This window comes from Plectrocnemia conspersa, unplaced genomic scaffold (assembly GCF_051122295.1).
Source record: "Plectrocnemia conspersa isolate PC_06_02 unplaced genomic scaffold, ASM5112229v1 ptg000002l, whole genome shotgun sequence".
Lineage (NCBI taxonomy): Eukaryota > Metazoa > Arthropoda > Insecta > Trichoptera > Polycentropodidae > Plectrocnemia > Plectrocnemia conspersa.
This window is the reverse complement of record NW_028277166.1, coordinates 28,603,014-28,616,504: the sequence shown is the minus strand read 5'-3', so window position 1 is coordinate 28,616,504 and position 13,491 is coordinate 28,603,014. Positions and strand designations below refer to the sequence as shown.

The 13,491-nt window shown below is 29.3% G+C and overlaps 1 protein-coding gene across 1 annotated transcript in view; it reads left to right on the top strand.

Annotated features, from left to right (window-relative positions):
• LOC148238253 (uncharacterized) overlaps positions 1 to 13,491 on the top strand; it is a 115,236-nt gene that overhangs the window by 76,378 nt on the left and 25,367 nt on the right. The window contains exon 5 of the mRNA XM_088206082.1: positions 1,185 to 1,398. Within this exon, the coding sequence (XP_088062208.1) occupies positions 1,185 to 1,398 (214 nt within the window). The remainder of the gene's footprint in view (positions 1 to 1,184; positions 1,399 to 13,491) is intronic.

The window sequence follows — 13,491 nt, the reverse complement described above, 5'->3', positions numbered from 1 at the left end:
TTATATTGACAAAGCTTATCGATTTGGTTAAATTTTACTCTTATAAAATATTATTAACCGCAAAAAGTTTTAAAGTCAAAATAGAATACGTAAAATGCCATTAGTAAGATTTAAATCGAAAATAATATAATATTAAACGAAATTCTTTCAAATACATAGTAAAGCTTCTTATCTTTTTCCTGTGACGGCGGGTAAATATTTTCTCAAATAATATTTATGTCTCGAGTTCGACAATCAAGGAATTGGCTATATATAACCATCTAAACTTTCGCCTCAATTCAAAGGAGATTTGTATTTTCTTTCAATTAGCGAAACGCTCGATGCTGAGTTAAATTTTAATACTGGTAAATTGACGCTTATTCAATAACGATCGTTTCGCATTGCAAATCACACAGAAAGAAAATTATTATTCATCGGAAAAGCTTTGAGCTTTTGAAAAAATAGGGACATTAGAATTATAAAGTTTTTTGGTTATAATCGTAATATCTTAAACTATTCATAATATTTATTTTCAATACGACTTTTAAAATATTATATAGTTTAATTATATACCTGTTTGTTACTACTAAACTATGTTAAGTTCTCATAAAGACGTGTCATTATGAAACCAATGGCATTGTAATACTCAAGAAATATTCTTATTTATTTGGTTAAAAAAATACAAAAAACTAAATATAATTATTTAACCTATATATTGACAAACTTATGAACAAACATTAAAATGCATTTAATAGTATCATATACCATTTTATAAAAAAATATTTGCAATACCTCTCGATAACTTATTGCCACGTTAAATTATGTCACGTCCGTGCGTTTTATTATGGCTCGTATGAACGGCAGCGAAATAGCTACGAGCCGACAGAAGTCGAGAACCTTTTTTTCTCTTTCCCGGAGCGGCCAATGAATGATTAATAATTTTCCGTCGCACGTACGTACATACGAACGTGACTGACGTAATCGAGAAAAAAATGTGTCAACGTCAGCTAGAACGTTTATTACGTTGCTCAGTAAACCTAAAATATAAATAACTCAATAAAATATAGTTGTAATTGGTTTAGCACACAAATTATTATCATAATTTTTTTTTCAATAATAAAAACTTTTTTTTAAATTGTTAATAGGTAAAAGCTTTGCATTGCTACCATGTTTAATTATTTAAATAATTAAAATCTATATTACAGGTAACCTGGGCGGCTCGACGTGCAGATCGCCTTCAACTATTGACTGTTGGAAAACAACCCTACTCAGCAGATAGAAGGGTAGCACTGAGTTTTCGCTACCCCAACAACTGGCGATTACGAATTCAAAACGCTCGTCGTAGTGATCAAGGTTTATACGAGTGTCAAGTGGCTGCACATCCTCCTATCATCAGGCAGATATATCTCACAGTCATCAGTAAGTTTTCATTTTTTTGTCTTACTTGCAATTTTCTCATTTATATGATGATTTTATTACCTTTACTGTACAAAACACCTTTTTCAAAAAGTCATTCGATCACATTTTCTTAGCACTTGAGTTTAACTGCATTTATTCTTAATATTTTTCTAAACATATTAGGGATTTGATTAGACGCATCTTATTCGTCATAATTTAAAAGTTAAATAAATAGCTCAATGCTTTGCATATTTCAAGATTTAAAAGATCACACTTCGAATTTTTTTGCTGCAGCATAAATTGAAAAGTTATGTTGTAAACTTTTTTCTTCAAAATTTTTTTTAAATTGACTATTTATTTTCTATTTACGTTAGTGAGAATTTGCTCTTTATTTAAAAAATTAAAACAGTAACACTAGAACTTATATTTAGCTAAACTACATTAGATTGTCAAAGTAAAAGGATCTGTTGTTTCAGGGTCGTCTCAGACGATTCGGCGTAGTTTCGCTTGGTGTGTGTTCGACTGATTTTTAGTTTATTTCAAGTCGGTAACAAAGTGGTAGTTTTAAATGAAGTTTTAATTTTAATGAGTATCTTAAAAAAGCAATATAGTACAAATATTGTCCTATATACTCTCGAGGAAACAGGATGAAGTGTAGCGTCCTTTCCAATTCTTGCCCATTTAACCAATAACACTGATTCGTGGCGGAAGCAGACTTTTTGGTATTGTCCAAAAACGATTCTTAGAAATTGATAAAATTTAATAACGTCATCAAATACAATGTGATTCAGAGATGCAAGGTACTTTTTTTAATAAACAAAATATTGATATACTGATTTGATCCTTTGCTTTCAAGGGTTATTTCAGACAAGCTTCACTTGGTGCAACTTTGCCTGTACTTTTGTTATTTAAAATCAAAAATAAAGTAGTAATAAAGTTCTAGTAAAAGTTTTAAGTAAAATTTTAGTCAAATACACAAGTACGCAGTATTCTGACGTATATACCATCAATTAATTGAGTTTCCAGTGTTATTTTTATTATTCGATTTTTCGCTTAATATCGATAATTCCAGATGGTAAAAACGACATTTTATGTTGTTTTATATACAACTAAAATGGAGATCGGGTTATTTGAAAACGTATAATCCTTGGGATGGGTTTACATATATACATTTTTTGGTAAAGAAGGGTCCAACGGTTGAGATGCAAATACTTCGGCACTTTCATTAAATCTGGTCCTATGTTTGTTTACGCCGTTTAAGTCTTTTGTAAAAAATTATGATTTTGGAATATTACATAACATAGATTCAAAATTCAAGCACCTTTATATCTCTAAGAATAATATGATAAAATATGCTAAGTTTAGTACTCTTTCTATTATATAAACGCTTTAAGTGATATTTTATAATTACCCAGTTAAAAGCGACAATAAAAATCATTAGTTTAAAAACATAACATTAGTAAAATGGTCTTTTACTAAACCTATAATGACCACAAATACTTTTAAAAATCCACAGCGATATTTATCATAAGAAAATCTTTTTATCCGTTATTTAAACACTGCGCTATGGCTTTACTTATAAAAGAATAGCCGGGAGAAATACTTTGACTCATAAAATTTAGTGTTTGTTAGTGTACGCTCGGGATAAGGATGCCGGTTTGTTATTGTGTGCGTGTACATGTATATGAGAGGGAGAAGCGATGTAGCGTGTACTTCGTTGTCTCGCTTTCTCTTTTAAGGACAGTCGCTGATTCGTCAACGCTGGTATTCATCATTAAAGTGCAGTGTGGCACAGAAGTTCAATCTTCTCTAGTGATTTATTTTGAATAATTTTGTGTTGATATTGGTTTTACCCAGATATGCCCACTGTCCCATGGGTAGGTCACTAAACTCGTGCCACTGTTTTTTATTTATAAATGAAATTTTAAGAGATCAAAATTTCTTTGGCATATCTGGGTTAATTGATATCAAGGCTTCAAATATACACTGTAAGTTATTCGTTCTCATACCCGTGGATTAAAATATTTTAATTATTTTTTCATTAATCCGTACGTTGTTGGTTTTTTTACACTATTCTCTGTAAGGCTTAAAAAATTTATTATTCTTATCGTTGCGCCAATGATATTTTTTTAATTTATTCAATGGACTCTAATGATTTAATAGAGTCGACGAGCCATTAAACAATCTGCGAATAATATCTTTCCCTATTTTATATCTTTTTGCTTTTGAAGAATAGCTAAAGACTTTATTATTTTTTTGACTAGTGAAAGATTTTGAATTTTGCAAATATTTAATTAATGACATCAATGTCTGGTTTCTTTGATTATATAATATATTTTTAATTGTCCGTTGAAATTTCTAACTAAGCTCAAATGTATGTATGTTAAATAAACATATATTTTCTTGTAAAATAAAAAAAAAAATATTATGAGCGAAATTGTTTTGAGCCACACAGTTCACGCACACAATATCAAACCGGAATCCTTATCTTGAGCGTACTCTACAGTATGGTTATTGGTATGAATGAGTCTTTTATTCTTATTTGTCTTAGTTTTTGTATATAGAAATAAACTGCAATGCGCTATTAAAAAATCAATGAATAGATTATTATGGTTTAATAAATATAATGCGATCAAATCTCAGAAACAGAATTTTATCAATCCACCTATAAGTCGTTCTGAGTATTTAGGACACGAATTTGCGATGGAGAGAATTTGTAAAATTTAAATTACTTCTCAAAGTGAGTATCAAATTTTCAATGTTTAATAAACTAAATCCATAAAACAATCAAGGATCAGATTTAAGAAAAAAGACTGTGGATAAAAAATGGAAGAGCATGAGCTTAGTAAAAGTAGTCAAGTGTATGTGTGATTGTGAGTTATTTATGAATAATATTTAAATAACGATTAACTGATATTTGTGAAATTAATATTTTTAGTATTATATGTACTGTTACTGTTATTAAACATACATTATATTTTATCAATCAATCATTCGGAGAATTGAAATCACACACCTTAATTGAAATACTATAATGTATTCACTGCGCTCTTCCCGGAATAAATATTTTGAATATGTTTTAAAAACATTTGTATTTTTAAGCAAATTGCTATATACTCTCGTTAAACGTTTGGAATGTAAATTTCCATTAGCTTCGGGCATTGTATGTAAATTATTCTGATTCGTTCGAAGTTACTAAAACTTAATTTAAAAAAGTTCAACGCGTATTCAAGGCAAGACTTTACAAAAATAGGAATTCTTATAAGGCATTTCATTAACAAGGAAAGGTCTACTAAGAAGCACAGAATGGTCTGAAATATAAAGCTACTTATCGGGTCTCCTTATTAATTACACCACCACTCAATCCCCAAGATACCGTAGTTTTAGCAAGTTGTTCCGATGCAGCGTTTAAGATCGCGAATCCCTATTAGTGCTCAGACGGATCGGACCTCCGTAAATTAGTCTGGGCTGTTATTAAAATTAGCAAATCGCGAGGAAACCCTAAGCCCTTTGGGATTAAAGTATCAACTCTTGCCGCATTTGGGATTCGACTCTCAAAGAGCTAGTTACCATTGGAAGCCCCCAGACGAATCTGATTTAGCAATCTTGTAACGTAAAATACTATCGTTCTGTGTGTAGATTAAAATTCGGCACAAAGCAGAATCGTTATAACGATTGCCGTTAGTAATATCGCGCCGTTATTCGTCGCTCGTAATTAAATTGCCTTATCGCTAAGATAATCTCGGATAATATGGTAAATTTATGAGATGTCATGTCTCTATGCTACGTACATGTTACGTAATCACCATATATTATAAGTGATAGCTGTGTCACCAGGCTACGTTTGTGAATAACATTCGTTACAATTGAACTGATTTTTAAATATATTAGGAATCATGAAAAAAGCAGAGATTTGTGTTTGCATTTTACGCTTGAATATATTTTGGGTCTTTCGGTTTTTCATTTGATTAAAGTGCGTGTTTTTACGCCTGCTTCAATAAGATGTTTTGTGCTTGAAGATATCTCACAAAATATCATCCATAAATAAAAAATTGGATTCGTCCTATTTTTGATTTATGTATATATTATTATATATTTGTTGATACTTCTCTGTTAGCTATAATAAAACGTTGGTTCGGTAAAATGATACGATGTAACTATTATATAATCTGGATAAGCCTTAAAAGCTCTATTGTAGACAATTATAAGCGAATATCTGTATCTATAGTAGATTGAATGACATAAATATTATCATTGGCTCAATTAAATTTTTATTTACATTGTATTGTATTTCACTGTCTAATATAACGCACTAGTATTTTAAGCCGTAGCATTAATTCAGAGTATTAAGTTTCGACAATAACAATACTATTTATATAGAAATATATATTACGTCCTAAAATACTTTTCTAGATTATAAAAGAGCGGAAAATAAAGTAAATAAAAGGGTTTACAGAACGAATTAGGGTGTTTTGATTATTCAACATGACAGCTTGACAGCTGCGCCGGAAGGAATAATATTTTAATAGACAATCTCATTTGTGAGTTCACAATAAATTGAAAAATAAAAAAAAAATTCTTTATGTTGATATGATATAATACAAACTGTCGCTTCATAAAAACAGGATCAATGCTATGCTTTTAGTTCACTTTATTTAAAACGCATACTGTTTATTTGCTTGAAAATTATTTTAATATTTTTTTATTTACTACTACTGCTTCTTTTGTATTGCAACTTTTATCTAGGGTTTGCAATATCGGTAGTACTGATTTCAATAATACTGGTATTAGGGCAAAAATCGATTTTCGGTACTAATATATTTTTTTTGCTAAAAAAGATTTATTTAGGCTTAAAACTACAAAAACGACATACTAGTTACTAAATATTTAATTCAACCTCTAAAGAAATTTTTATAAAAAGTATATAGTAATATTCAGCAATATAAAACAGCATAAACTTAGCAGTAAAACATTTAGTTTGACTTTAATAAATAGACATTATTTTGTTAGTATTTTTTATTATCAATTAATAAAAAAAAAAATACCGGTATTGACTGTTTTTCTCTCGGTAATACCGGTTTTAAAAACCATGATTTTATTGCAATCTCTACATTTTTCGACTTATATTAGAAGTTTGAATGTAACAATCATCATTAAAAATTTAATGATTGGTCTATGTGGACTTTAATAGCTTCGTAGAAAAGTACAAACTCTAAGAGCTAAATGTAAAATGGAAATGAAACTTTTCTAAGAATGGATCAATGATGAGATAACCTATTATGACAAAGATATTTATCACGGAGAATTAATAAATTTAGTTGCTACAAGCAAAAAATATTCTTTATTGAATTTTTTTCTTGTCATTATGATCTCAGGAAAATACAATTACTATGATAAATTTTAAAACTACAATAATTTTTTGAAGAAAAGGCACAGAAATAATATCAAAATATAATTTCGGTGACTTTGATGCAAAAAATAAATTAAGAGGTTTTTTATCTGTTCTTAAAAAATAACATGTCGCCATTTATCGTCTGATGCAATTGTAATATATAATATTATTTATATTAAAACTCTAACTAGATTTATCTGCGTCCCACTGTTTACAAAGTCACAACCCTTAGGGTTACAAAACCTTAAGTGTACTTAGTAAAAAAAATTACCATCTCATTTAAATTTTCGAGAAATATATTGTGCCAAATTATTTATAAAATATATATATATAGATATATATTTCTAGTTTCAAAATTTCTTAATTTTTTTTAAAATAGTAATTTTTACTAAAACCTGAGTTTTTGTCTATAGGACTGATATATTTCATGAGGACAATTTTATTGTCACTGTTTTGTTACTTAATTTGATCATTAGTCTATACAATATGTCTCGAAAATGCTTTTCTAAGGATTTAGTCAGTTATTATTGTTCATTATTATAAAAAAAAACATTGCCTTAACATATTAGGTATTAGCGTCGTATAGACAGTTTATAAATCAAACCGTCATTCATTATTGTATTAAAGATCACAAACTCTTTTAATTATTAAAATTATTGTTAATATTGGCTTTAAAATTATTATGCTTGCACTACACTCTCTGGAAGTTAGCCAAGGTTGGCCAAGGATGGAGAATATAGTGGGTTACTTCGGTCGAGTTAGGTTCTTCTTGCTCTTAAGTCTTTTGGAAGTTGTCCGAGGTTACCGAGAATGAGAGATAAAGTGGGGTTAATTCAGTTGACTGTGCCAGCTTCGAGCGCTTCCGAACATTGTCGGCAAACGGAGCTGCTCTTTTGACCGCGAATGGTGAGATACTTCCTCTTTCGCTCTCTCGCGTGTTAAGTGACGAGTGTGAGAGAAATAATGATATGGTTTTTCGCAAACTAACCGAGTAGCTCGGTTCAATTTCAGTATGCGCGTAGGCGTCCAATGGTTAACACGCACGTCGAGCGCTGCATCGTGGTCACGTGGTCAAGTTATACAATAATATTACATGCTTATCGGGGACTTCAACAGACTCTTAATGACATCTTTGAATATTTTAGGTCACCAGAAAGGATTTTTTATATTTTTGATAGTATATTCTTCTAACTTATTTTTTTTAATATAAAATTAAATAATTATAAAATAATTAGTAGTACTTGATTTTGTTAAAAAAAATCGTTTTGAATATTCTTATGTATTTTCTTAGATCGGTTTGTAAAAATGTCACACCATACCGAATTCTTATTTAGAATCGATGGCGACAAATTTTAGGATAGTCACAGATGTGGTGTTCGTATTCTGAAGTATCATTCTTATGCCTTATGGAATTTTTCAAAAGCCGACAAAGATTTTGCGTAAATTAAATATGTACGACCAAAAAGTTTTCACTAATACTGAATTGGTGAGTGCCCACACAAATTTATATGATTATCAGTAGCGTAATTTTAATAATATGACAATTTAAAAATTGCGATTATTTGACACATTTTTCGATCGCGTGCAAATATGTCAGCTGTACGTAAGAGCAGCCGCCGTGCAAACGTCATTCACGGCCGCCGTCTGGACGGCATATGAAATTTGTGGCAGTGTGGCCGCTACTCGGAAGTCGGCGACCTCGGCCGATTTCAGTTGAACTTTGGTTCGGACAACTTAATTAAGTTGGTTTCATCATCAAGAGCTTTTTGGGTTTAATTTTATTACGATCAGATTAAATAAGTCACACTGTTAAAAATATTTTATCTTGACTATGGGAAGTAGTTATCACAAAATTTTGGTATTATTATATTGTAGATATTGTGTTCTAATGACTGTGACTGTTATACTAATTACAATTAAACTCTTAACAATTCACATAAATACGCAGAAGCATTAAAACAAACGTAAACCATTTACGTATTCAAATATCGTTTACTCTTTAAAGTTTATACAAAAACACGTGTAGCCTTGTATATTTGTATCTGGAAAGCAAATCCCCGATATTACGCAACGAGCACCTGAGACCAACACCGAGCAGTGTACCATCTAAACAAAGTTCCGTGTGAAAATCCTGGTCAGAGGCAATTAGAGATGGAAAACCACTTCGGCGTGTCCGTCCGAGCCCTTAATCCAGGGCCGCAGCAGCGTAAGGGCCGTGTCGAAACGGTGATTTAAAAAGAGAAAAAACATAAATGGGCAATTTGGTCTCGAATAACGACTCGGTAACGCCAATTTTGGGATTAACGAGCCGAGATTATCAACGCGGACCGAAACACTCACGCTGTTTAAATCACAATGTTTGCACAAAGGCGACGCGTGTTAAGATTAAATTAATGCACAAAATGCGCGTGTTTGTGTTGAAACAACGCTTGAGGTTTCAATTAGTAAGATAACCAGCTACAACGATAAGCTGGAAAATTGCTTTTGTTTTTTGGGGGAAATATAAAATTATGCCCCGGTGTGCGTTGACGCACGATGGGTTAAATGTATTTTAAGCAAATAATAATTATCTTAAATGTTTATCTCCGTGCCAGCAGCAACAAACATATGTTTTTATATAAAGACTGAATTAATGTCGCAATTTATGCTTTTATAATACAGCAAACAATCTAATGAGTGGCCATAAAAAATCAGTTTGGATATAGTATTAAACAAATTGGTACGAACCGAAATATTGAATTAAAAAACTGACAACCACGATAACGATGTAGACATATGTTTTGTCAGAAGAATCTAACTTGACATTCAGCATTACATCACTGTCTAATCTATTGATTTAACCTTGTGGGCGCGGTATTAGCGCGGGCCTCCTAGGACCGATTATTATTTCTTAATAAATACTCTAAGTACAATTTAGTTGTAATATTATTAATAAGTTATGATCGTATTAAATATTTTTTTTATTATTTATATGATACATTTTCACAATATCTGCCATAGTTGTTTTTATAATTTTTTAGTTTAAATTGACGCCGGAAAAGTTTGCAAAAAATTATTTTTATTAAGCATATTAAATAACACATATATGTATATAAGTGTAGCTATCGTTATCAAGTCAAGGAATCGAAATAGCAGATCTTTGAAATTAGTGTTTGCTGGAGTGTCGAGTTGAATTATTGTCGGATGTGATCCGATTTATGTGAACTTGTAATGATGCTGGTTATCTGCTGATACGCCTTGTGTTTTCCTCCATGGTAATATGTCTTAATGATGTCTTTCTCTATCTAGCTTTCTTTCTCTTTGTTTATTTGTCTGCCTCTGTGATCAAGAGTCGCATATTTTATATTATTGATTCAAGATAGCTCTAAAACTTAGTTTATTACCCAACCAGATCCCCCTTCGGGTGTTTAAAATGTTGAAACATGCTGCAATTTAAAACGGTTTTAAATTTTTTAAAATGTTAAAAATATTTTTTAGTTATTTTTGTCATTTATGTTGGTTTTTGAGGACATGATAACTGCCGCAGTTTAATTTATCTAGTAATAAACCACATACTCACAATATATTTTAAGCTGAGGTCTTAAAATCAGATCTACTATTTTTTTATAGAAGCTATTTGAAAACTAAAAAATGTATCTTTAGTTAAAAAAACTGAATAGGTTAAAAAAATTTTAAATATGAAATACGATTCAATTTAAATAAAGCAAAAATATGTCCTAACACTATTTTGTCAATTATGCGAATAACTGTCTTAGTTTAAATATTATTGGCATTAAACATGTTTTAAAAATCGCTCTTGTAAATATATTATTGCTTGTTTTGGTTCATTAGTCAATCTATCTTATCCTAAAATAAAGAGCATTAAAAGATTTAAGCAAAAAATCATAAATATTGAAAAAATATAGAAAAATAGTGAGTGTAAAATATAAAACTTAATTTAGTCAAAATATTTTTTTTTAAAAAAAGTACGATTGAAAAAAAAATATTAAAAAAAAATATTATTAGATTGCAAAATAACATGAAAATTGAAAGTAAGAACTTTTTTTAATCACCTTTTCGGATTGATGCAAAAGTTTTGATATTTTAGAACAATTTTTTTTTTAGCTTTCGATGTTAAATTTATTCCTAACATTATTTATTTAAGTGAAAATTGTTTTTTTCATTTTAATAAAATTTTATATGAGCCATAAACTAAAATTCTGATAAAATTAATATCCAATTTGTCATTGCCTAAACCCTCCTTTTCTTTTGTGTCTGAGTATGTTTTTATTTATAAAGTTAATCCTGCTCTTTATTATTAGATAAAATATTGCATTTTAAATTAGATATAAGAATTTCCTTTATAAAGCCTTATGCTTAGTAAATAATAACTTTTTTTTTATAATTGAAAGATGTTTTTGACAAATTAAAATAAACAATAACAGTTTTAATTGTTTTACACTAATATTGTACATTTCGTAAATAAACAAATCTAATAACTTACACATTTTTATTCAGTTTGTGGTATGTAAAAAATATAATGGAAGTAATGGCATCGGTCCTAATAGACCAAATTTTCTTTTTCAAACACAACACGTGACACAAACGACAACTACACAGGATTTGCATTAACTTAACATACTTCTAGGAAGGTTTACGGAAAATAAAATTTTGCTGTTTTATATTTATAATGAACCAATACATATTTCCCTGTAAATAAATGATTATAGTATAAAACGTATTCATAACGTACATATTTGGAGTCAAAGGGTATTTATACATATCATTTTATTTTAATCAAAATTATTTGTTAAAATACAATTTACAACATTAAATAAGCTACTAAAGGCACAACCTAAATATGGTTCATATTTATTTTTCATACAATGTTGAAGTCAACAAAAATAATTATAGGTTACATCTAGAAAGAACGCTTGCAAATAATCTTAATTAATAAATATTGATTATTGTATTTACTTAATATCGGAGAGTAAAATGTTTTCCAACTTTGTAATAATAATTTGTATCCCAGTAGATTTTCGGTGTTTACCGTTGTGTGATGTGGAAAAGGTTATGAACCAATTTTATTTTGAAGCAATTTTTATATTTGGAGTTATTTATATAAAAGATATTTTTACTAGAAGGTATTTATATGAATGCTAGATAGTATTATTGTTTTTCTGCTTTATCGACTGTTAAAACTAATTACATGATACATAAAAGTAAGTCAGTTATTTTAGTTCGTTTCTAAATATAAATGGCAAATAAACAAACAAATATTAAATGTATTTTTCTTATATATGTCGGCGATGCGCACTTTGTGAATTGCGTCATTTATTATTATTTATTTTGCAGATGTCTCCGACGCCGGAGTCATCTTGCTAAAGTCTTGATCTTATCCTATTTAATGCAGATTTTCTTGCATCGTCATTTTTAAATAAACACTAATTACACTTTACGTGAAATAAGGGTACTTAAACACATACACTACACTTACATTTGTATTTTGCTTTCATCAATAATACATCAAGAACACAATTTTTTAATAAAGTGGTGCTACATCAACCATCGACTGACACAGAGAAAATCGATTATGTAGCCGCTTTCCCTTTTATGTCAAGCTTTGTTCAGCTTCGTTTTTTGCAATTCAGATTTTATCCCGATCTAAAGAAATTATATGTTTCTTAAGACACAAACACGCCTTTAGTATTAATTTAATAAATATTCAAACTGTATTAAAAATTGTTTCACTTACAACTGTTTAAAATAATACTTTAAAATAAAATAAAAAAATTTGGCTTTTTCTAACGTTTTTGTATCACATTTTATTTTAGAATATCTTCGATTAGTTTATAACTAAAAAATATATTTCAAGGCGTTAAATAATTTTATATTGTCTACTAAATTTACTCATCAATACGTAACATCGATCATGTTAGTCAAGACTAAGATAAAATAGATTGGCTGTAGTCTGGTATAGTTCGATAAAAAAAATATACGAGAAAATGGATGATAGAGTTTGGTGAATATATTTATATGTAGACAAAGAAAGATATGCAAATATGTGTTTTTCGTACAATGGAATTCTTTGTGTTTACATACATAATATTTTTCTCTAGCGAACATTTGATTTAAATAAAAAAGCCCCAAACCAAGAAACTAACGTGATATGTATATATGTAACCTAAGTATATGTATGTCTAATACTAAATGTAAAGTAACACATACATTCACATATAGTAGTTTTATGAAGTTTGATAAAATAAGAAGAGTCGTTTGCCGATAAATGCTACTTGAATAGATTTTAAACAACTTTTCGCATAAACGACCACATTGACAATTCTAAATGAACCATAAAAAGCCATTGCGCGATCAGACTTTAATTGCCAAAGATTAAACCCGATGTCGAGCTTTATAGCGTTTTTAATAAACTTTAATATAAACACATCAAATTTAATCAAAGCCGAAATTTAATGAATATTTATTTAGCAGATTATTATTTTATGAGTAAGATTTAATAAAGCCTTCTTGGCGCTCTTACTAAATTCAAGTTTTTCCAAATCCTTTTAAGTGAAATTACAATTTGTATAATACAATAGTAACACTAAAAATCTTTTATTAAAGAATATATTAATGTGCAGTCGTTTCTTTGTCGAATATGATGATAACTCTTGGCGAATTGTTTTTGACGTCGCCACTTTATATTGCCTGACAATTGCGTAATTTTGTGACATTCTTTGGTG